At 34.3% G+C, this 24,682-nt stretch overlaps 2 protein-coding genes and 1 long non-coding RNA gene across 4 annotated transcripts; all 3 read right to left on the bottom strand.

The window, feature by feature from the left end:
* Positions 1 to 2,912: 2,912 nt before the first annotated feature.
* On the bottom strand, positions 2,913 to 6,340 carry LOC143565887 (protein PLASTID MOVEMENT IMPAIRED 1-RELATED 1-like). The gene is made up of 2 exons (XM_077052725.1): positions 4,381 to 6,340; positions 2,913 to 4,036 (listed from the first exon to the last, which is right to left on the bottom strand). Exons 1-2 carry the CDS (start codon positions 6,330 to 6,332, stop codon positions 2,923 to 2,925), a joined length of 3,066 nt encoding a protein of 1,021 aa, XP_076908840.1. The 5' UTR covers positions 6,333 to 6,340; the 3' UTR covers positions 2,913 to 2,922.
* Positions 6,341 to 9,228: 2,888 nt separating this feature from the next.
* Positions 9,229 to 14,056, bottom strand: LOC143565886 (alpha/beta hydrolase domain-containing protein WAV2-like). Of its 2 annotated transcripts, none has more exons than XM_077052723.1 (8): positions 13,810 to 14,056; positions 11,247 to 11,282; positions 11,011 to 11,089; positions 10,871 to 10,925; positions 10,676 to 10,792; positions 10,435 to 10,599; positions 9,464 to 9,692; positions 9,229 to 9,360 (listed from the first exon to the last, which is right to left on the bottom strand). In XM_077052723.1, exons 1-8 carry the CDS (start codon positions 14,048 to 14,050, stop codon positions 9,332 to 9,334), a joined length of 951 nt encoding a protein of 316 aa, XP_076908838.1. In that variant the 5' UTR covers positions 14,051 to 14,056; the 3' UTR covers positions 9,229 to 9,331. The 2 variants fall into 2 exon arrangements, with proteins under 2 accessions (XP_076908838.1, XP_076908839.1); XM_077052724.1 differs by having other exon boundaries at positions 9,240 to 9,294.
* A 7,196-nt stretch (positions 14,057 to 21,252) lies between these two features.
* LOC143565879 (uncharacterized) lies at positions 21,253 to 21,965 on the bottom strand. The gene is made up of 4 exons (XR_013141150.1): positions 21,910 to 21,965; positions 21,688 to 21,780; positions 21,491 to 21,588; positions 21,253 to 21,356 (listed from the first exon to the last, which is right to left on the bottom strand). It is a non-coding gene; the product is annotated as an uncharacterized LOC143565879 (long non-coding RNA).
* Between the last annotated feature and the right edge of the window lie 2,717 nt (positions 21,966 to 24,682).

Consider the following 24,682-nt stretch of genomic DNA (forward strand, 5'->3'; position numbering starts at 1 on the left):
GGATTTTAACCCAAACCCGACTACCGACCCAACTAAACTTGGTTATTCGATTCGTATTATTTCTCCAATTCAAAATTTAATTCGTATTCGTTTTAAAATTCGATTTCAAACCGAATTCACCTAAATATTAAAAACTACCAAAATCACAGGAACACCAAAAATAAATTTAAAGTAAATTGCAATACGACATGGTAAAAGTTTAAAATAAAATATTAATAACATCCACTCCACATCCCATGTCTAAACTTAAAACATTAAAAAAAATACCAATAGGATTTGGGCTTGATGTATGGATCTAATTTAGAATTTATCCCAACAGCCCCAAATACATATATATTTATGTATATATAAAAAATAAAAAAATATGTGGATTTTTATTCGAATTTCGAATCGAAATGAATAAAAAATCGTAAATTCGTATTCTTTATTTTTATGTATATATAACAAGACATATTTTTTATATATACACCCCTACCCTTAGATCATACAAAATATAAGAAACTTGGTATATGAGAAACTTACATTTATCATTACAAAATTCTAGGGCCATTTCCAGCTTCTCAATGGCGTATCCCTCGCTCAAATAACGTAAATCAAGTCTTATAGTGTTCTTGTATTCTTTGTTGCTGCATGTTATCTAATTAGTAAATCTCATCCACATAAGCATATAGAACAATAGCATAATAGTTTAGTAACAAACCGTTCTATAAATAAAGTTGTATTGTTTTCTTCCATTGTTTCTGAATATTCTCTAGATTTATGGGCTATCTACACTAAGATACAAAATTTTCATTAGGCGCCACTACTGTGTTAAGTACAAAGCACACAACCACGCCGTTCAATACAAAGCAATAAACGAGCACGAGAGATTTACATGGTTCAATTAATGTAACCTACGTCCACGGTGCTGCAACTAGGATTTATATTAGGTGTGAAATTACAATGATCCTACTAGAGAGGAGCAAAAGTCAGATCGACTCGAAATTAACCAAGACTCATATCAAGTTGTTAACCATAGTTTATCTTTGCTTATACCTTGTTGAGTAAGTGTATTCTTTTCACATGAATATATAAAACAATCTAGTTTCAATTCGGGGATGTGGGTCCGAGACTGGGACCAAACATCATAAATTCTTGTGTCATCTTTTATCATCATTATTTTCTTATTGCATGTTTATATCGTTTTTCTGTCTGTGGTGGTTCTACAACACCACTTGGAACTTAGCATTTATAAGTCACAATAATCATATAGGATTAATAATAAAATTGTTTAGGTTAATCTGAAAACGCTCGTACCTACAACAATGGCCAAATAGCAATCACATTCACAAAGATATACAAATCCAAATCAAACACAAAGATGAAGATCAATCATTTAATTGGATGTATATAATTAATTAACTACTGAACCTGATAAAAGTAATGGAATTAATGGATAATATACAACTCATGGTGCTAATCTTCAGATACTACCTTCAGAAAGATATCATGACCCATCACATAGTAAATACTAAACACATAATAAATACTAAACCGCGCAAAATCAGTTACTAAAAACACTATTTCAGTGAATAAGCGAAGAGAACAATATCATAATAAGTTTTATTCTTCGTTTATTCATTGAAAAGCTATATTTGAAAATTTAACTTTTAAAAGGATATATGTGAGATATTAATTCTATTCGAGAAAACAAATTATTACTATATGAAATCACATTAAGAAAAATAAAAGCACAGATCTAAAGAAACTTGATATGAATAATCATGAAAACAAACAGAAATATACCTATACGAAAGAGATGATCGAAAATTGAAGCTTGGAAATACATCATAACTATTTCCCATACTCCATAGATGTAGACCAGGAAGCAATCAAAGTTCATCACGTCCACACAAACTATAAACCAGAACAGATCCTTCAATCTTAACAAATCTAGCAAATGTTCATTAAAACCATAACAAAGTAACAAATTGATGAGTTACAAAGCAAAATAAATCGATTCCTGCGAGGTATATGAAAAAATTTCAAACCTTATTCAAGAGCCGATTGATGTCTGTTTTCACTTTGAAGCAGAAAAGTGGATGGATTTCACCCGATTCAAGGTTACGAAAGTGGATCGATTCACCAGATTGAAGCAGAAAGAAAAGTGGATCGATGAATGGATAGGTCTGTTGTGTTGTGTTGTGAGTGAAAGGTATGTATTGTTAGGGTTAGGTCAAGGACAAGACAACCTTTTAATGCAAAAAATAAATATAAAAAACGGGGGATAAAATCTAGTAAAATAATATGCTATTAAGCATTCTCATTCGAACCTTTATATTTATCTCTATAAATACATTAAAACTCACAACCACTTTCATTTAAATAACATATTTTTTAAGTACACCATTTTGGTTAAAAACTCATCATTTCGGTACCATAAATAACACGACACAATCCGTTTAAAACACACCCTCACATTATGACCTTTTTTCTTTTGTTGCAAATATACATACATAATCAAACTTCAAAATCATCACGTGATGAGTTAACATGAAATGAAAATAAATCGGCTGAAAACCAGTCACTAATGTATATTGTTCATCAACTGGATCCCAAATGAAACAGACTTTCAACATATATGAATCAAATCCACTGCTTCAAGAAACAAGCATCCATGTACAGTTTGACTCTTGTTAATGTATGCCACTATATACTCTTTACAGTGTGTGGATTAATAACTTACTAGAAAATTACACAACCACCAGAAGTTCACACCACTCCAAGAATTAGACACCATATACTCTTTACAGTGGGTTTGGTTTTAAACATTAGTTAAAAGTAACAAAACATTTGTTACATAACTTAATGATGTCCAACTAGCACAACCATTGGACAACCAAAAACTTATAAGTGTATTATAGTACCATCATCAACATAACTTTATACAAAACCTGCACCACTAAGTAACTTAACCGTCTCGTTAGCGATAATAACATTCGGGTTCCTTACCGGTGGCTCCGCCTTCGCCTTACCTTTACCCTTTGATGATATACTCCACAAACTACCACTAGACTTATCATCAACTTTTGACTTCATAAGTGGATGTTTTGCATTTTTCTTTCCCATCCCATTCGCAACCAACCATCGTGATCCCGCCTGTTGCTGTTTCGCATTTGAACCCCATATCGTGAACCCCTTCTTATTTGACCCCGGTTCAGGTTCAGGTCCGGTTTTCACACCCGCGAGATGAACCTCTGTGATCTTGAACTGAGGAACCGGTTCACTTTCTTCAACCAAAACTTTCTTTTCTTCAACCAAAACTTTCTTTTCTTCCTCTTTTTCTTCGGGTTTGTTAAATAATGAATAAATAGAGCTGTAAATTTTCGGTTTTGGTGGAACGAAAACGCGCTCGACTTGAACGAGAGCGAGCATTGGAGTGCCAACGGGCTCGAAGTTTCTTAACGGATCACGAAGCTGAACCATCAACGCCACGGTGAAATTATTACCCAAAAGACCGCCTTTTTTCGAACCTTTGCCTCGTCTTGCACGCATCAAATCACTCGCATGATGAGCAGCGAGGATTCTCGAAGTTCTTTCGCTGATTTCATCACCATCGTCGAGTTCACCAGAATCCAGTCTCATCCATTCATCAAGCGTAACTGATAAACCCATTATCCCATCAATATCATCATCACCGTTACCATTACCGCCACTTTTGTTCTTGACATCCAACAACTGCAACCCACCCGTTCCTTCCAAACCCAACGACCCGTCTAAATTTACTCTTTTGCCCTCGAGAGCCGAGATTTCGCCAATGGATTGCGGGCTTATGTTTGAAGGTGCATCCTTATCTGACATGCCAGACTGTATTCTTAACCCCTCGATCGATAAAGCTTCGATCTTGTTCATTGCTGATGGAGCAAGATCCTCTAGTGACACGTATTCTTGATCCGACCCACTCGTTTCATACCCTTTTGACCCGTGGCCTGTTGACACTTGTCCAACCATTGGCTCATGCTGCAATGAATGTTTCATGCACAATATATGGTTATAACTTATAAAACATAATTTTATAAAATGCACAAATAGTCCCTGTGGTTTGACCATATTGCAAGTTTGGTCACTAGATTTTAAAAACTGCAAACTTAGTCCAAACTTTGTGGGAGTGTTGCAAGTTTAGTCCCCACTGTTAATCCAAGTTTTTATCGAAAAAGTGATGTCATGTGTCATTCATGTGAGGGTAATTGTGTCTTTCCAAATTTGAAAAAGTTTGCACTTTTTAATATTTGAGGACCAAACTTGCAATAAGATCAAACCACAAGGACCATTTATGCAATTTTTTTTCTAGTTTTAATTAAAATCCAAAAAGAATTGTTGCAAGAAACATAATATGCGTACCCGTGTGGTGCCTCCAAAGGCGGTGTGGAATCCGAAACAATTTGTTGCATGGTTTTACCAGATATATCTTCTAAAGGCATGAGTTTATTTGCTTGCATTGAAAGCTTTTTGATACCAACCGAAGCCAAACTTTGTAACACATCCATTACACCCGAGCCCATTTCCGCAGGCACAACAACCGGGCTAGAAACCTGCATAATTAAGTTCCCGCCACTTTTAGCATTCTTGAAAATCTCAGGGCTCATTGACCTCAAGAACCCTCCGTTACTGGTCTGGACAAACGGGCCTAACCCTTCCCCAAGTGGAGGAAGATCAAGTGGCTCGTCAGGACACAGATCAACCGGACCACCCGACTCACTCGGTGAACCCTGAAAGATATTCTTGTTTAGACCCCACTCACGCATCAAAGCCTCCGTCTCCATGTCTTCCAAGATTGTTGCTTTTGTTTTCGTTTGTGGCTCTTCGGTTGTTCGCCTCAATATATCAACATTATCATCATCATCATTATTATTATCGTCGTCATCGTCAAGATTGAAGTTGAATAAAGAAGAACCGTTAGCCATGGAATCTTTCTCGAACTGTTTTAGCAACTGCCCACGTGGCGAGTTTGACTCGCTTTCAGAAGTTGAACCGAAGGGACCGCGCTCTATCCCAAGAATGTCTAAAAAATCATCAGCGACACTTTCGGTAACATAATCCAAATCGAGTGATTTTCGTTTCTCGTTATAACCGATTTTAACCTGCAAATTTCCAGTTTCTTTAGTATTTTCATTTTCTTCTTGAGAATCAGATTCTTCTTTCAAGTCCATTACATTATTTAAAGCCAACTCCAATTCTCGCAAGAGTAAATCTTTATCACCAAATTCTTGTTCTTTAGTTTTGCTCTCGGTTTGACTTTCGGATTCTTTGACCAGTAAAGATTCTAAAGTTTCTTTATCTGGTTTTACATTTTCCTTTGTGGGATATTCAATTCCCTGCTCGATGACAGAAAACGCACCGTCGGGAAAGTTTGAATCTTGATTTGAGAGTTCGGATGTTTCATAGTCAACAGAAATGATTGACTTTTCATCTTCTTCTTGGAGTTTCTTATACAACACACTAACCGATTCAGAAAGATCCGACTTTGATACCGGCAAAACCTCATCTTCCACAGACCGAGAACTAACATGAAGACTTTCACCTCGCTTGATTTGACTTTGACTTTGACCAGATGTCTTTACAGGAGATTTGACCACACCGTCACTATTTCCGACTATCAAATACCCAAAACTAACATTCAAAGTCGCACCTTTCGCCTTTCCCGATAACCTATAAGTAGTAGTCCATTTTCCCGAGCTCTTTTCATCCTCGAGCTCCTCTAGCGTAAGAGGAAGTAATCTAGTGAGGTCAACTCTATGTTTACCTAAGTCAACGTCGGGATCACCAAACACGGATGCATACAACAAAAAGTGTTTTGCTTCATACTTAGCAGAGTGGTGGGGCCCGCTTCTGCTACCATAAACCAAGCACGTGTTGGTCAAAAGCTCCTCAAACTGAGCTGCACCTTGCGAAACTTTGACCGGTCGAGTGGTCAACTCACCGTCACGTCTCTTCCACTTAACGCACGGTGTAACATTATCAAAACTTGTAGGAAGTCCTTCGACCGAATGAACTTGAAGTGTAAAACAACAGTTAAATCTTTTGTTGCGGATATAGTTAAACGATTTAAATGTGTTCCAACCCCAAATTGATTTCTTGTCCTTACTGTTACTGTTGCCTTTGGACTTTGACTTTGACTTTGTTTCGGGTAGTTGAGGTTTTGAAAGCAGTTTTGATCGGTTAGCGGTTGAATTAACGGTTATGGGCTTTGGTTTATCTGCATATAAGGCTTTACTCAAAACATCAATATCGTTTAATAATATATCGTTTCTTGAACTCTCGCCACTTCTCTTTGTGAGCTCATTTCTTGACATCGTTCTCACGACCTAAACAATTTATCCAATGTCAAAATTGTTCGGATTATGAAGGCTTTATGTGCATGGAGGAAACAAAAGGAATGTGCAGGTTTAATTAATAGTTAAGTGGCCTAATTATGTTTCTTGTTTACCAAGTAATTCGCTCGTGTTATTAATCTACAAATACCCTCATTGTAATTGTAATCTTTGTTCGAGCTTAATAAAAGACAGTAGTGTACGTAGGTCACCCTCACCGAACCACGTTATACTGCACGTACTTGATTTTCTCATTTCTGCATGTTTAATTCATTTGTGCATTGTGTGTTGGTTTTCCGGAGGGGTATAAACAAGCCAAGCCACTCGCAATCGGCTTGCAAAAAAGCACGAATCAAGCTAAGCTTAAATTAGGTCGAGCCTAAAAATAAGCTTGTTTAATAAACGAGCTCGAGCCTAAGCTTCACTTATCAAGCTCAAGCCAACTCACGAGCCTAAACGAACTTATTGCTTATATAACCTTTTTTTATACATTTATATATATAAAAATTATGATGAAAACAACTAAATAATATATATTATGTTACATATAAAATTAAAATTAAATAAATATACACAGAAATAATAAAAAGAATATATCAAAAAAGAACTAATAAATAGTAAATGAGCCAAACTCGAGCCATAGAAATGGAGCTCGAAACGAACTATACCCGGTCTTGGCTGGTTTGCACCCCTAGTTTGACAAAAATTAGGTAAACCCTCTCATATTATGACTTGATTACAAATCTGATTTAAAGAAACTAAGATTCTATGGAAATTGATTATTGGAATGGATTAATGATTAAAGTTAAAATATAAAATACTTGCCTTGATGAATATGTGGAGATGAAAAACATTAAATTGTTGAAGAAGCTTTCTTTCTTTTCTTAACAGATGGAACAGAACAGAGAGATCTTTGTCTGAGATAGTCTAATGTTAAAACATATGAAACATGTCTGAAACACACGCTATTGTTATTCGGTGACCTCTGCTTGTTTCTTGTATTACAAATTGACCCTTGTAAGGCTTGTATGTTTACAACTTTGTTATTATTAATTGGTATAAAATGGACCAAAATATTTCAAACGAAACCCGATCTAAGAGAACCTGAACCTAAACCCAAAAAAAAATAAATAAATAAATAAAGAATCGTAGTAATTCTAGTTGGTTCTTGGTTCTAGGTTTTGGGTCAAAACAAAATAGATAAACGAAATTTTAACTTTTTTGTTTGTAGAGTGAAAACTTTCTTTTTTGTGTTTAGGTCACCGCACTTCTCAATTGGAGAGCCCCGTTGCTTCACTATGGTCAGACCATGTTGTCTTAATCAAGCTCACGCTGGCTTCAGAGTGTGGTATGGTCGTTCCCACAGGAAACCAACCGCCGGTTGCCACTTGGCAGTCGTTGTGCCACCACAAGAGCAGAACTCTGTGGCGTAACACATGGTAGGATGAAAACTCGGGTGGGCTCAAGATTCGAACTGACAACCTTACAAAGTCAAAAGATCGAACGTGAAGATTGAAGACATTTATGTTAAACATTTTTTATTATTATTTGATTATTTGCGTTATAAGCAAAGAAGAATATGTTGTTTTAATTTTAGCATCATAGTTTTCTAAATTGTGTGTGTGTGTATTAAATACTCGAAACCCAATTAACCCAACCTGAAAAAACTCAACCCCGAATTACCCAAACCTGAAAAACCCGTGAGAAATTTGGGTTGGGTTTCGGGTCAAGATTTAAAACTTTGAAACCCAAAGAACCCGACCCGAAATCCGAAGAACACCCCTACCTGGTAGATGATTATGTCGATTTAGTAGGTGAATACAGAGTGTGTATGATACATGTCCAAGTGACCCAGTCAAATGGCCAAATAGTTGCAATTATAATCAGCTCCAATGAAGGGAGAAATTTATGGGTTGTATACTTGTATAATGTTGTCTAAAGGAAAATAGGGAGTCGAATATTATCTAAATTGTTCTTGTAATTGGAGACTTGTCAATTTGAATTGGTTTAAATTTGAGTTCTAACCCTTCTTGAATTAGGTATTTTATTTGAGTAATCGAGTCATTTGGTTGAGTTCAGATTCTACACTCTATCAGTGTATGCACCATTAAAAAATAAACAATAAAAATAAAATTAAAAATACAAAACTGTAATATAAACATAAGGGCATTGGCTTTAACTTCAACACATAAAACGTTTATTGTCCTTTCTAATGTGGTGTAGTGATCGGGAGTTTGAGTTTCTCTCAATGGAGACCCAAACTTACAACACTTTGAGGGGACATGGGTGGCTCAATGAAGGAAGACTGGGATTTTTGTGATTCGAGTTTTACCACCAGTGAGCCTTCGGGTGGGTAGGTTTTCCCCAAAACTGGAGATAACTTAGAGGCGCTTAAAGGCTCCGTACAGTTGTGTTGGGCCAGCTAGCGGTGACCTTTAGTCATTAGATCACTCCGTACAAAATACTTAGGTATTCTATGTTTGTTGGCCGTTCACATAAAACATTTATCTAACCACTTACCCATCTATATTTCTCTATTTCACTATATATAATCAGCACATGTAAATAATACACATTTTTTTTGTCATAAATTGGATCCCACCTCTGTTACTAAAATATTGAAATTTAGAGGCCACAAACAATTTTGGTTGAAAACAAACCAAATATGTAAAACATCAAATGATTTAGCCCAAATATGCCTCACTCCGCAAAATACTCGAAAAAATGTCAATACCGGACCACTGCCTTTTGTCAAAGGCAGCTTTCAGTTCTAGAAGCATGCAAAAATAATATGTGACTGGATTTCTACTTGTAGATCACAATACTGTAATTCTACAAACAAAAAGAAACTATTCAAATGTTCAGTAACGTAAAAGGGGCACAAAAATCTGATGTATATTCTGATTTGTGCGTCATCCGGGCGATCACAACAAGCTTTTGATCTCTGCAAATGCCAAGAAACAAGACAAATACACTCGTCTTTATCTCACGTAGTCACTGGATTCGGAATCTGAAGAGTTAAAAAAATCGAATTCTAAGTGCTTGTTTAATAAACATATTCAAATATTGCAATCCTTTCTAGCAAAGCATATGGAGATTAATCAAAGACATACCATTTCCTTTGTCGCCTTTTTCCAAAACGTTTTGCTGAATAAACGTCCTGACGGTTTTCCAATAATGATCACCACCAGCAAGCCAAGTGTCCATATGCATGCCAGTTGGAAAATCAACAAAAATGCATTTTTTGTTATGTGCGGCTGCTTTTGCATACAACATCTCCATGTGAAATGGCGGAACCATTTCATCTCTTAATCCAGAAAGAAAAAGAATTGGCTGTTTAACCTGCGTATAATTCGAATAATGTCATTGTTTGGTCAACCACCAATTTAATTCTCATTTTAAGAATACATAGCAAAAAATGAAATGCTTCTTTAAACAAATTACATCATTAAGTTTTCTTCAATACCTTCAAAATGAACCTAATATTATTGACGTGTCATTAGCATTCGACTTTTTTGATAATCTCTTCCAGGACAACACACTCTTAAAATAATAAAATACTTTTTAAATCTATTTTTCAATTTAATTTTAATATGCACCCCTTATATTCGTTAGGCCGTGGACAGGCTAGTTTAATAATATATAGGCCTATAAATGAACCGAATCACAAAACCGTTCATGAACTGTTCGGAGGGAAGTTGGTTTATTTAATAAACGAACGAGCATGAACAAAATTGTTTGTTCATTTAGTTAAATGAAAGCATGAACACGTTTGTTGTTCATCTATGCTTGTAAACGTTAATTACATTTGTTCACTTGAATTTGTTCATTGGTCTATGTTCAGTTACGTTCGTCCGTGAACCATTCGTTTATGCTGTTAACGAACAAACATAGACGAACACGAGCACGCTCATTTTCTTAACAAATGAACACGAACTAGAAAACCTTGTTCATTTAGTTCATGTTTGAACGTTTGTTCAGTTATAGTTAAACGAACGAACATGAACAAGAAACACATAAGCATTAAGCATAATTAAGTATTATAGGCAATCACAGAGTGGCCAAAAAATACTGATAGTCTTACCTCTCCAATTGCATCAATGGTGTTCCAAGGAGAACGAACGACAAAATTAAGAATTCTAAGGCCTTTAGATGTGCTTCCACCGATAAAATACTTCAAAAATGGTAATAAAACACCAGCCATGTCTAGAATTGAAGTAAAAGTGTTCTCCAATATCAATGCAGCCACCTGCAATGTTGAAACACATATGAAACACATATGATACAAAAATGTTTAAACTCGACACAAATGTTAACAGGTTTACCTTATCTGGATTATTTTTAGCAACAACAGTACCAACAGCACCACCAAGAGACCTTCCAAATACTATTATTTGAGATGTGTCTATGTCTGTTCTCTGACTCAGATGGTCTAGTGCAGCCTATGTAGATAAAAGAGTTCAAATAAACCAATTATAAAAAGAAGGAAATTATATAATAATATTGTTATAAAAGAAAACCTGTGCGTCCTTAATGATTCCTTGTTGAGAAGGATAACCATCACTAGCGCCATAACTATTCATTGTTAAAACACAAACGTTGATTAGAGGAACAGAAAACATGTTGATAGTATTGTATCCAACAAGAACATCTTATGTACCCTCGGTAAGAAAGCATGAAAACGTTGCAGTGCAAATTTTGTAACATGATGCGCACCATCTCAAGACGATGAGCAATATCTATAAATCGTTGGTCAAGGATCCAATAATCAATTTGATCAGACTTATGATAACAAGAAAAGAAAATTAAATTCCAGCATTTCCTTGGGAAAACACATATCATTTGCAATAAAACTAGGAAACACGTATTATTTGCAACTGACAGCAATAAGGATACTTCCGGCATTTTCTTGGAAAAAGAGAATAGTTGGACCTGCAAATCAAGCATCTATAGTTTTAATCCCATAAATGAAGATGAAAAAGGCTTAACTAAATAATAATCAATACAATAGTAAAGAAAGGCATAATACTTTTGTATTAGTAGAGAACGAGATGGTCTGTGCAAAAGAAACTACTTGACTCTGCCTATTTTTTCTGATTAAAATGCTTTTAAACCATGACCATATGCGTGCTTCAATTCATGCAACTTGTTAAGCTAAGTCTAGTTAAATATAAACATGCAAGATAATAAATTTCCATATGACTTGTGTAGTATCATTTGTTGTGTTACACTGAAGTTCATACTTGGCATTTTAGCTAGTATCATTTATCTAGCACAGTAGCATGCATATAATAGAATCCTCTTATTAAAAACAGCGAATAATTCCTAGAGTTGATTAAATGACAGTTATGCTACCATTCCACATAACAAAACAACAAAAGAGGTTAATATTAATCCAACTACTCCTATGCCTACATACTTCAATACTTAGGAAAACTAGCCTTGTTAGCAAATGAGACAATTATAAGTATGCCACGACATAACAAAACAACAAAAAAGGATTATATTATAACTAATCCAACTACCCCTATGCTTGCATACCTCAATACTTAGGAAAACAATCACTGTCAGCAAATGGGACAGTTGTAAAAAAAAAACAAAATAGTGAATACATGATTTGAAATAGATTGTAATGTATGCCATCTAAATCACTCTTACCACTCAGCTACAGGAAAACCAAAAGTAATATAGAAACAGCTAAACCCAATATTATCAGCAAACAATACTTTCTGGCGAATAAACTATTAAACACTAAATTATGAGCATTGCAGAACTGAACCGTTAACCGAAACCGAACAAAAATTGACTGGAACAAAATTAACAGAATCGACAAAAAAAAAAAAACAACTGAAAATCGATTACAGTTTTTTTTTGTGTACCCTCGGTTAACTGAATTATCCGAAATCAAACCGAGCCCTTCATATTTTCATATATATCTAGCTTTTATACCCTCATTTTCATACATTCCTAGATTTTTTACCTCCATTTCATGGACTTCTAACCAAATGTTGGTTGGCTCAGTACCTTAAGTTAAATATCTTACCCTAAGTTTAGTTTTGGTTATTAACCGATATATTAACCTAACCGAACTGAAAACTAACATAATAATCAAAATAACTTAACCGATTAAGGCTATCCGTTTCGATTTTGGTAATGTATAAAAACCCGAACAGAACCAATTTTGACTTTGTACTCAGATACACATAATAAACTAATTATTTTCCTATCTTACAAACATCTTGATATAATCTGATTCAAATCAAGCCAATCAATCGTAATCAGTGTCATCCCTAATATAGCTCATCATCAAGAAAACACAAATAAACCCTAATTCAACAACATACCAATATCAAACACAAATAAACCCTAATTTAATAATATTCCTAAATTTGCACTGTACAAATAACCGAATTAACCAAACTGAACAATTCATATTTTCATATATTTCTAGCTTTTATACTTTGATTTCATGTATTTCACGCATTTATAGTTTTATACCACCATTCCATATATTTATATATACAGATCATGTATTTATAGCTCCATTTCATATAAAAATTTTTGCCTAAATTTGATTTTGGTTCTTAACCGAACAGAAACGAAAACCGAAAATTAACGAACAAACTGAACCGATTAACCGAAAACCGAATGGTTAATTTGATTATGGCGCTTTACTAAACCGAACTGTGCTCATCGTTACGTAAATGACACATAGTTAAAGCTCATTATTCAACAACATACCTAAATCACACACAGTTCAAACACAAATAAGCCCTAATTCAACAATATACCTAAATCACACAGTTCAAACACAAATATCCCCTAATTCAACATCATACCTAAATCACACAGCTCAAACACAAAAACACCCTAATTCAACATCATACCTAAATCTAGGGGTGAGTAATAACCGAACAGTTAACCGAAGCGACAACCAGCGAGAACGAACCAAAATCAGCCAATAATCAAATTAACTGAATTAAACTGAACATTTCATATTATTCTAGCTTTTATACTTCAATTTCATGTAATTCACGTATTTATACCACCATTTCATGTATTTATATATTCATTTCATGCATTTATTCATTCATTTCATGCATTTATTCATTCATTTCATGCATTTATACATCCATTTCATGTATTTCCAAGTAAAAATTTTAGCCTAAATTTGATTTTGATTATTAACCGAACCGAAAATTAATGAAAAGCCGAATAGTTAATTTAATTATGGCTATTAACCGAACCGAACTAAACCGTGTTCAACCCTACCTAAATCACACACCTGAACTATATACACAAACAACTTGCCTAAATTATATACACAAATAAACCTTAATTAAACAACATACCTAAATCACACACAGTTTAAACTCAAATAAGCCCTAATTCAACAATATACACAGTTGAAACACAAATAAACCCTAATTAAACTAAATCAGAGGCATAATTAAAGTACCTGTGCATTGAGTAGAGAACCTGATTAACCACGAGTGAAGCCGAACACCGTCGGATGACGTGAGCCAGACGTCTTCAAACATGAGGCGTAGACGAGCGGGAGTGATCGGGTAGGACTTGGTGAGACCGGGTAAGACGGGCACGTAGACTAGCTTCTCCTGAAAGGCCACCAGCAACGCCATTCCGGCCACCACTATGCCGCCTACGCCGTAGATCACCAGGCTCATGTACGAGTACACCATTCTGTTCTTTCTCTCTCACACACACAGTTTTTGAGAGTTTGGAGTACGGGTGGGGTGTAACGAGCCGAGTTAGTTAGTTTTTTTTCGCAAAAGAATATTATTCTAGTTACTCTTTATAATTAAAAAGAAAAACGTATTTCACGTATATATTAATTTTCTTTTGTCTTTCCTGTTACTATAAAATTCTACAGGTAATATGACAAATCCTTATGATAAACGATGAATCAAAAATGCATAAAACCAATAATCACTTACTGACCGAATAGGAAACAATATAGATTCATAAAAAGATACCTCCATTTGTATATAGTTGACATATTCCCAAAACCTGATCACATTAGCCTTCTACCATCGATGCATGTCTTCTATTGACTTATCCGGCTATTGCCTCAACTTTTCCGACACTTGAAACGGTCACCCATCTACCTTATTAGTTTTGATTACACACAAGTACACAACGTTTTGTATTAGCAAGCAATAGCTAAGTGAGATTACATAAAAATTCAAGACAATGAATTTAAAATTTAAGTAAGGCTTTTTCTTGAAAATTTATTATTGACTGTTTTCCTATTTTGGTTACAGGGACCCGCATTTACCTTGCTTTTGTGTACGGTACGGATATTGTAACCAATTTATCTGATTGTTGTGTTTCAGATTAGTAATAAATCTTAAACTCAGCGGCTTAATACTTAATAAAGCAATTAGTTTTGGTAAAAATGATTGCACCTTTACGGTTAATTTTAATGATTGCATGGTTAACAGGGATCGGGGCAACAGGGTTTGGGTCATCAGGTGTTCGGGTTAATAGGATATGGGTTGCTACAAGATCGGGTCAAAAGGGACTGGGTCAAGCAATCAAGAATTGCCATTTTAAGCCGCATGACACGGCAAGCTAGTCAAGTGAAAAGGATAAATAAGGTCTGTTAGTTCAGTTGTGATTCTCAAAATACTTGTGAATTAATTTAATGTAGACTTAATGGAAAAAACAAACAGGGTTAACGAAAAGTACTAAAATAGTATGATTTTGGAAACACCAAGTGTTGATTTGCAAGAAATTTAAAAAAATGTATTAGAGTTACGTAGTTGGTCAAACCTTATAAAATGACATTTAATTCAATAATGAATATAATCCACACTATTTTATAACCCATTTGACAAAATGGTTTTGAACCATTACACATAAATAGTTATAATGAATGAGATGAGAGATTAAGAATTAAATAAAATGTGGGCTTGACACATAAGCTTCAATATTTTATTTGATTAGTATAGGAAGATAATGTGCGAGCCCATATTGTTTTTTTGTACTGGTTAAGGAGGTCTCACACATTCTTTAAGACTTGTTAGACTATATGTTATGAGGCTTTGTTGTGGGCTTAGATAGGAAAAAAGTGATGCCACATAGGCGACACGTATGCGCACTTTTTCTCACTCATAGATACCCAATATTGGTGTAATGGAAGGGGCTTAGTTGGGGCTTGATTAGTGATTAAGTAATCATAACTTCTTTTTAACATACTAAATTAATAAAATCCTAATTAATAAACATAATACTAATTAATAAATAGTGTCACGATGATAAATAAAAACTAACTTCTCATATTACGGATTCATTTAAGAAATAATTATCGGCAACAAACAAATGAAAAGCCATAAAAGTTGATTCAGTAAGTTTGTTTGTTTTTTTTTTAAATAAGTGTGGATTTTATACAGATATGTTTAAAAATGGCCCATAGCCCCACAATAATATATTATATTAGGGTGTTGGCTTCTTCACTCTTCCTATTTGTAATTGCTGGAAAAGCTTGCTCACCGCCGCCGCCACCCGAAAATTACTAAAGCCATATTAATAGTCAATACAAGAAGCGCTTGAAAAGTTGTTTGGTACAACTGAGATGGTGATTATGTATCATTCACGCCTCAATAAAACGTCCACTTTGTTTGTTTACGACAAAAAGCATCACCCAACTTTTCTCCTTTTGACTTACTAATACCCACAACCCCCAAACCCAATAAGCCGTGTACATCGAAAACGTCACCGGAGCAGCTCCGAAACACCGTTTTGGATTGCGGGTCACCGGACTCTCCCTTGGTTCGAGCGGCGTTTAGAAGAGATTAAGGTTTACAATGTTTTTGGTTATATATTTTTATAAAAAAAATTGCCACCCGGCCGGGCTATTAGAAAACGGTTCTAATACCCTGACCCGGACCGGTATTCGGGCAGTTCGGGCTTCCCGAACCCAAGAACAAAACCGAAAGTTGTTTAATTCTGGAACCGATGCCTGACCGAAATACCCGGTTAAGGTACGATTATTAAATATTTTTTGTGTAGTACTCACGATTATCAAATATTTTTATATATAAAATGATGAATTTATGCTTAAGCAAGTAGATATATTAAAAAATATGGGCTTTTGATTCGTTAATAATTTCACGACCGGACTGCTGGACCGGGCAGTGAACCGGTTGGACCAGGATTCGGTAGGTGTGAGTGTGTGACAGTCCGGTTATGAGTAGCTGACTTGTTTCCATAAAAATTGATCGGTTAAAAGCGGTTGAAGGTCGGACCGGTTTGGTTGTTAACCGAAGGCCTTTTGCCGGGTCTTGAAGAGAGAAGTCTTTCGAGTCTTGTGGTTGTGAATTACTTATTATTAAAAGTCTTTTTTTATGTCTTTTGATTTACTGTCTTTCTTTTTTCTGACGCAGCAAGTTTTTCTTTAAACTTTTTTGAACATTTATATCGAACAAATGAAAAAAACATGTTTTCTGACGATGCTTGGTTGTTAAAATTCTAAAATGAAGAGACTAATTAAACACAAGATAAAGATACTAGTGGCTAATTAACATTTTAAAATGATAAGAGATACAATATATGTTAAAACTAGGATAATGTACGTGTGATACACGGGTGGTTAAAAAAATAAAACAAAAAAGTTAAATTTAATAATATACATAATAACATTTCTTATAGATTTATAAGATATAAATAATTTCATAAAACACATAGATTAGTAAATAATTTGTATTTGTATTTTATAAGAAATCAAAATGGAAGGTTATGAATCTATTCCAATTAAGAAAAAAAAAAGCTAACATCAATTCATCTTAATTGAGATGTAAGCCAGAAATATTTTAAAATCAAGGTATTGAGTTTAATTCCCATCAACAAGGGTCTAATTGAATGCCATGTGTACAAAATGGTTTTGTTGTGGCCCGATGCTTTGTCATATTTTAAGAATTTTATGGAAGTTTGGGGTTTGATCATTTGATTTTGTACATGGCAGGTTTAGGCAGTGTGATTACAATTTGTGAGTACGATGGTGACCTCTCTATGTTACAACTATTTTGGGCGTGGCGCTTTGTGGAAAACATTAACACATCGTTGTTGGAGGGTTTGTTGGAATAGGCAGTCTCGAAAATTTTACAGGTATATATAAAGTTTCCACTAATTTTGTTTTGTTAATATTACTCTATCGTGCTTGGTTAGAAACTTAGAATTTTAAGGGTATATTTGGTTGCCTCACATTCTAATTATTTATTAATTAATTAATAATAATAACAATAATGTGTGGAAATTATCCTTTTCTTGTCTCATTACTATATATATAAAGACTAGTAGGAGAGCCCGCGCGTTGCGGCGGGTAAATGCGGTTTTGAATAAATTTCATATCATAACATAGATAAACTAAGAAAGTGGTAAAGGGATTGACAGTATGTATGTAATTGTTAAAAGAGATAATTGTAAACCATAATCGCCGTCGTTTTTATATAAAAAAAAGTAAAGCCGTTAAGTAGTTTTAGTCACTTGTAAGTTTGTAGTTCTATTAAAAGTAACGTTGAAACATACAAACATGACGTAAAATCATAAATAGAAATTAGAAGAAAAAATAATTATATTTTTTAGTCACTTGTAAGTTTGTAGTTCTATTAAAAGTAACGTTGAATCATACAAACATGACGTAAAATCATAAATAGAAATTAGAAGAAAAAATAATCATATTTTTAAAAATGATGACTCGTGAGTGAGTGTTCAAACACCATAAGAGATATCTTTATAATATTGGTTTAAATTTTAGCAGAGTAACCATAATATATAGGCAAAATCAAAAATGAAGAAATGATTAATTAACAATACCATTTTTAAGTTCATAACTCGAATCTACATTGGACAGCTATAAGTCCAAAAAATGGGAGAATTAGAAACAGGTGCAATTTATAACTCTAAGACTAGACGTAGTGGAATGAATTGGGGCGTCAAGGATGATGATGTGGCTGGAAATGGCAGCCAAAACCACTACACCGGTTTTAAATGCACCGCTATAACAATAATTCGCCAAGGTGTTAACGGAGCTAGTTTGTGGGGAGTGTAAATGTTTTGAATGTTGGAGATGTCAATTCCTATATATATATATATACTAGCAAAGTGTCCGCACGTTGCGGTGGGGACACAATGCATATTCAATCGGCAGGAGATTGGTTCGTTATGGTTCCAACATTTGTGATGTAAAGAAATTAATATTTGTGTTTTCTCAACTCATTTTTATGCAATGATTACAATTAGAAGCAATGTCTCTCTCCAGTTTTCTTTATCCTAAATGGGCCCGTATAAAAAAAAATTAATATTCAAACTTTTACATGTTACGCGGGTAAACTTGGTTTTGAATGAAATTCATATCTAAACATAGATGAAATATGAACATGGCAATGATATTGATAGTTAATTTGAATTCTAGGAAAGAGAATGAGAAACGAAACGACGTTGTCTATATATAAAAAATGAAAGTAAAAACATGAACCATAACTTGTAAAACAAAACACATAATTAAACAAAATACACATTTATCAATGTTTATATCTTCCGTATACGGATACCAGCAATTTGCTGGTGTCTAGTCGCGCACCTGATTTCTCATTTTTGAGATGTTGAAGGAAAATCCATAACCATTTGATCCGTCCACGGGCATCCAGCAGGAGCATTCTTGCCTGCTATCCACCCTAAATGAACTCTTTTATGTGTAACTACTATTAGCAAACAATTCGGATTCTCCTAAACAAAATATAAAACATAACCTGTTAATAAATGAAAATGCATGCACATACTGTTTTTGTCATGTTATTATGTCGCATAGTGCATACCTTGATATCATCGCGTGGTATTGCTCTATCAGGAGCAATCGGGTCATTTCTGGCCTGTATGCAAAGCAAAGGCGTGCGAACATGTTTTATGTAATTTGCACTACACGAATTCTGCAAGCACTCATCGACTGTATTGAAACCAAATGATACTCGGGTTAACCCTTCATCATAATCGCGTATAGTTTCAGCATTAGCGGCTAATGGGATATTGTAATCGCCATCGATGTCTTCAGACAACATAAGATGCCTACAAAGAGTACTTACAAAATATTAAAACCTATAATATATTCAAGAAACATTTACATGTGCAGCCTGGTTTAACCGGAGGAAGTGATGATTCATATGTTAGGCATATGTTGGTGAGGGCAAGAAATAGCTGGTGGCGTGTGGTGGTTTTCAACAGTTGTTTGGTTAAAATTAAACTAACACGAACATACCTAGTTCGTGTTCGTTCGGTTCGTTTGCAGTATTAAACAATTTTAAAGCATTATAACTTACTGGTAGGAAGAAGAGGTGGATCATCAATCAAATTAGTTGCTGAAATCGGAGAATGTTCAACGCCTCCACTCATGTAATTCAGAAACACACGTAGTCAAAGCAAGATTAACATTTTCTTATTCGGCCTCTGTCTCGCAAGAACCTTGTCAAAATCTGCTCCATGATTCGTGGTGGACTTATCTGCAATAAAATATCATTTCCAAATAATCAGAATGCTTATAATGTGACTTTATCAATAGCATAACTTGAGTTGACCCGTCGATGAAAATGGTCAACTATTTGATCCTGAAAAAATGTCATTACCTTTGCTGCAACCCTTTTGCTGCAAGGTTCTGCATGGTGGTGTGGACAGCCCCAAGTTGTTTCGGACAACCCGGGACCCACAAACCGTCATTCGTGTTAACAAAAGACATGACATCCTGAGTCTTACGTACGGGTTCAAATAAAACAACCTTTACCTATCGCGTTGTGGCGGGGCACGTCAAAGGCATTTGATGTATTACCAACACAATCTAAATTGCAATCCAAATTTACCAATAAAATACGAAGACCCGTAACACCATCAAGTCAAACTATAACGAGCATATAAATGTCTTAAAAGGTCAAACTTTGACTGCAAAAAGATTACCAGCACCACCAAGTATTAGTGACTGCAAAATTACCTGTCCATAAACTGATAAAAGATTTGTAGGCAAAGATATCTGTGTATTTTCCAAGTTACCTTTTTTCTTAAAAGGTTGAACTTTTTTCATGTTGGTTTTGTTTTTGTTTGGGTTTCAAAGTTTTGTTTAAGTGTAGTTTCAATTTATTCAAATTTTGGGTTCAGTTTATTTAGCTTCATTTCGGTTTTGTTTTATTATGTTTCTAGATTCGGATTTCTAGCATTTGTTCGGTTTTAGTTTATTCGGTTTTTAGTTTCGCTTTGTTTCAGCTTAGTTTCAAATTACTCCGTTTTTTGTTTCATTTCGTTTTCAGTTTATTCAGCTTTTGGTTTCGGTTTTTTAGTTTCGTTTAAGTTTGAGTTCAGTTTATTCGGTTTGTGGTTTCAGTTTTCGTATTATTTTGGTTTTTTGATTCGTTCCAGTTTCAGTTTTCTTTTTTTCAGATTTTGGATTTGGTTTTTTGTTTATTTTCGTTTCGGTATCAGTTTGCTCAGTTTTTTATATTGGCTGTTTTAGTGGTTGGTTTCGTTTTAGTGCAATTTTTTTAGTTGTTGGTTACCGAAACTGAAACCAAAAACCGAATAAACTAAACTCAAACTGAAATTGAAATAAAAAACCGAAACGGAACTTACAATCCGAATCCAAAAACCAGAAAAAGATACCGGTGAGTGAGGGCTATTTGGGTCTTGTTATCAACGTCCTGGCTAAACCTATTGATGGTAGAGGTGAAATTTCATCTTCTGAATACCGTTTGACCTAATTTCATTTAAGCTATATTTTTTTTACCTGCTAGAAAGCATAACTTGAATCGACAAATTCATAAGTAAGCACGTGAAAATGGGTTAAATGATGACCAGTTTGACTCGTCTGACTTTGTTTCAGTTGCCATTACAAAACATGAGACTAACCTCTTTGAGTCCCCTTTGGCATGAGGTGCTTGTATCGGGTGCATTTGATGTCTCTATCGGGCCAGGACAAACAACCGTTACCTTGATTCCCTTTTGGTAAAGCTAAATGACAATTAAATGCAGGATAAGTGTGTTTATATTATAATTTTGTTTTGAAGTTTGAACATTGGGTGTTTCATATTGTTCTTTTGGTTTTTTTAATTAAAAACAAATAAGAAATTTAATAAACCGCATACCTCAGACCGCAAGGAATGAAGTATCCATTTAAAGCAAATATTGATGCAGAATATACTGCTTGACCTGGTGCAGTAGTTTTGCCCGCAGCACTACTCATCTGCAGACGTAATGTACATGTACATCCAAAATTCCAAATTATACACGGTGAAAATTATATTACAAATAAAAGAATCAAAATTTAAAAATATTAACATACCACCACAAAGTGTCCTCCACCTCTCTTCAACATGTGAGGGAGTAACAGTCGTGTAAGCGAAATCGGGCCCATAACATTTACATCAAGTGTAGCCTATTACTTGTAAAACAAAAAGGAAAAGAAAATAGATTCAAATTAACTTACTTCAAAACAGTTAAAAATAATATACATGATTGCAAAATTAAAAGTACTACTACATTAAACAATGTCAATATATGATACCTTGAGACTTGATTCAGGTACATCAAGAACTGTTGATTTCTGCAACAAGAGCAAAAGCAGTTGAGATGCCTCTTCGTTAGAAGTGAGAAAACAGGCAGATTATAGGATTTCAGACCCTGTTTTGTTTGAAATTTTTGACTCTTTTAGTTAAATATGATAAGAAAAGATATAGTATTTCATTAATAGTAATGATTTAGGAGACTCTAGGGATTAGATATACAATTTGGGTGACTTCCAAACCTTTCCCGGCATTAATTTTAAAAAAATCATAAAAAAAACTCCTATATCAGTTTATGAGAAAAGTAGGGCTGCAGACGAATGAAACGGGGGAATGTCCGTGTTCATTTGTTTAACTTTAACCAAACTAATGGTCAAACATGAACAATGAACGTTTGGTTCGTCTGCATGCCTATAAAAAATACAAAGACCCGTAACACCATCAAGCCGAACTGTAACGATTAAATGAATGTCTTAAAAGGTCAAAATTTGACCAAAAAAAAATTAGACATCTTTAACCATCTTTTTATAGATTTTATGCATGTCTAGCCGCAACCCAAAACCCGACCAGGGAAACTTTTAACTCGAACCCGAAAGTACCGGTTCATGAAAACCGAACCCAAATCTAACAAACCCAACACTACCTGTAGCAATTCGAGTCGAGTAGCGATTACTATTTTGTGTGTTTCGGATACACAAAAATAAACTGTTTGAAATAATAGTTGAAACAACATATGCGGATTCTAGTCCTTCCAATATCAAGCCACGTTCAGTACAAGGTTAATCAAGTAACATGACTAATATCATCATACTTAACATACATGCAATCCATTTTAATGTAAAACTCATTTTTTTCCAAGATATTTCTAGCTTTTAAATGTGTAGGAAAACTTATAAATGAATGTCGTTGGAAGGTGAATAAGGCAGTGAAAATTGAAGTTGTTTGAATTAAGGTAAAGCTTCGAGTGGACTTTGTAGATCATCAATGGAACAACCACAGAATTGGCGACGACGATGATGAGAGCAACGATGAGGAAAATGGCGATTAAAATGATTAATAATTGTAGTATTTTATAGATAAGTCTTTTTATATAATAAAACAATAGTAGAATTTGTTTTCCTAGGAAAAGATGTATCTCATTTACCACCTGAAGATTGTGTTATATTCGAGTAAAGGAAGACTGAAATCTGTGCCAATAAGTTAAAAAAATGTTGTATCTTTTTTTTTTCAAGTATTTGTTTGTTTTTTTCTTATTTCAAGTATCGTTGTTTAAAATCCTATGTGCTTGTAACTTTTATTTTATACAAATGTTACAGTTTTTTTATTGTGTGGTTTTATTATAGTAGTTATTGTGTTTTTTGAATAATAAAAAAAAAATAAGTGATTGAGTAATAATTACAATTAGTTAAAACCATTACACTTGATTTAAAAGGGATTTTAGTGATTTCATTTTTGTCTACATGACGTCTATATTTCATCTTAACTAGACAATTAGTTAAAACCACCACACATAGTCTAAGATACAGATTGCTAAGAGTACACATTATTATTTAATAAATATAAGTTTAAATAATTAAATCTACTAATGTCTGTGTTTTATTTTTAAAACTATTGTCCAAATCAAACCTGATTTTAGTTAAAGAAACATTTAATAATGAAAAATTAGTTGAAGCTTTTTTCATGGATTTTTTAATTTAAAATAAATTACAGTAAAAATTCTTTGAAATGTGACTAAGGATGCTGCCAATGTCGTCTTGGATTTGTACACAATAGTTTTGTCACTTGCTCGTACCTTGTGTCTTGTGAGCTTTCTTTATGCAATTTAAATAGTTTTGTCACTTGCTCGTACCTTGCGTCTTGTGAGTTTTCTTTATGCAATTTACTACCGTATTTTAGAAACTAATACATACCATTTTCTTGTTTGAATGATGGAATAATGCTATAGCCGTAAGTGGTAAAATGAAGGGGGTTAGATAACAACCCAAAACGTACGTGTTAGTACATGACATTTTAGGCTAACCAACAAGCATTTTTTATCTATATTTATTTTACTTTTTTCTTGCGTCTTTATTAATTATTTTTTTTTACATTTGATTAAGGTATATTGGTTTTTATTAATCTCAACTATTATACTTTGTTTATTGTCGGTCCCAACTAATAAATTCGCTACTTTTAATGTATTTGTTTCTGATGGTCCGTGACTAACATAATCCTAACGTCATTAGTTTCAGGTCGCCAGAAAAACGTTTTTGACCGGAAAAGTCAAATTTGTTGCCGGAAAACACCACCTGAACACCACCACCACCAATTGACTCATCACCAACCAACTTCCACCCCTTGAGCACCATTAACGGATTCCGACGATGGTTCTAGGGTTTCCGACGACCTCAATAATTAGGGCTTTTACCAGATAAGGTTCCTAAAGGTCTGATACAAAGTTACCAAGATGTTTGGGACGAAAATGTTGAGTTTTGAGGAAAAAACTGAGTTTTCCGGCCAAAAACGTTTTTCCGGCGACCTAAAACTAATGACGTTAGGATTCTGTTAGTCGCGACCTGTTGGGAAAAAATACGATAAAAGTTCTGGATTTTTGTTTCCTTGTGATTGTTTGCTGCATCTACTCCATGTCCAATAGTAACTTCGGATTGTGTATTACTTTCGACTGATTCTTGGCTATATGGGACTTCTTTAACTTCTTCATTTTATTAGTAACTAGTATTTTGACCCGCACGTTGCGGCGGGGTGTCTTTAAATCACTAAAAAGATAACACGATA

Source organism: Bidens hawaiensis, unplaced genomic scaffold (assembly GCF_021521415.1).
Source record: "Bidens hawaiensis isolate Kalapana, Puna unplaced genomic scaffold, B.hawaiensis_p1.1 tig00022575_1, whole genome shotgun sequence".
NCBI classification, from domain to species: Eukaryota; Viridiplantae; Streptophyta; class Magnoliopsida; order Asterales; family Asteraceae; genus Bidens; species Bidens hawaiensis.

Excerpts from the sequence above, each read along its gene's own strand:
- LOC143565887 (XM_077052725.1), bottom strand. The coding sequence starts at position 6,332 with ATGTCAAGAAATGAGCTCACAAAGAGAAGTGGCGAGAGTTCAAGAAAC. Across the intron at positions 4,037-4,380 it reads CCTTTGGAGGCACCACACGG|TTATAACCATATATTGTGCA; the intron begins GTACGCATATTA and ends ATGTTTTATAAG.
- LOC143565886 (XM_077052723.1), bottom strand. The coding sequence starts at position 14,050 with ATGGTGTACTCGTACATGAGCCTGGTGATCTACGGCGTAGGCGGCATA. Across the intron at positions 11,283-13,809 it reads GTTCTCTACTCAATGCACAG|GTCCAACTATTCTCTTTTTC; the intron begins GTACTTTAATTA and ends CTTGATTTGCAG. Across the intron at positions 10,600-10,675 it reads CTAAAAATAATCCAGATAAG|GTGGCTGCATTGATATTGGA; the intron begins GTAAACCTGTTA and ends TCAACATTGCAG.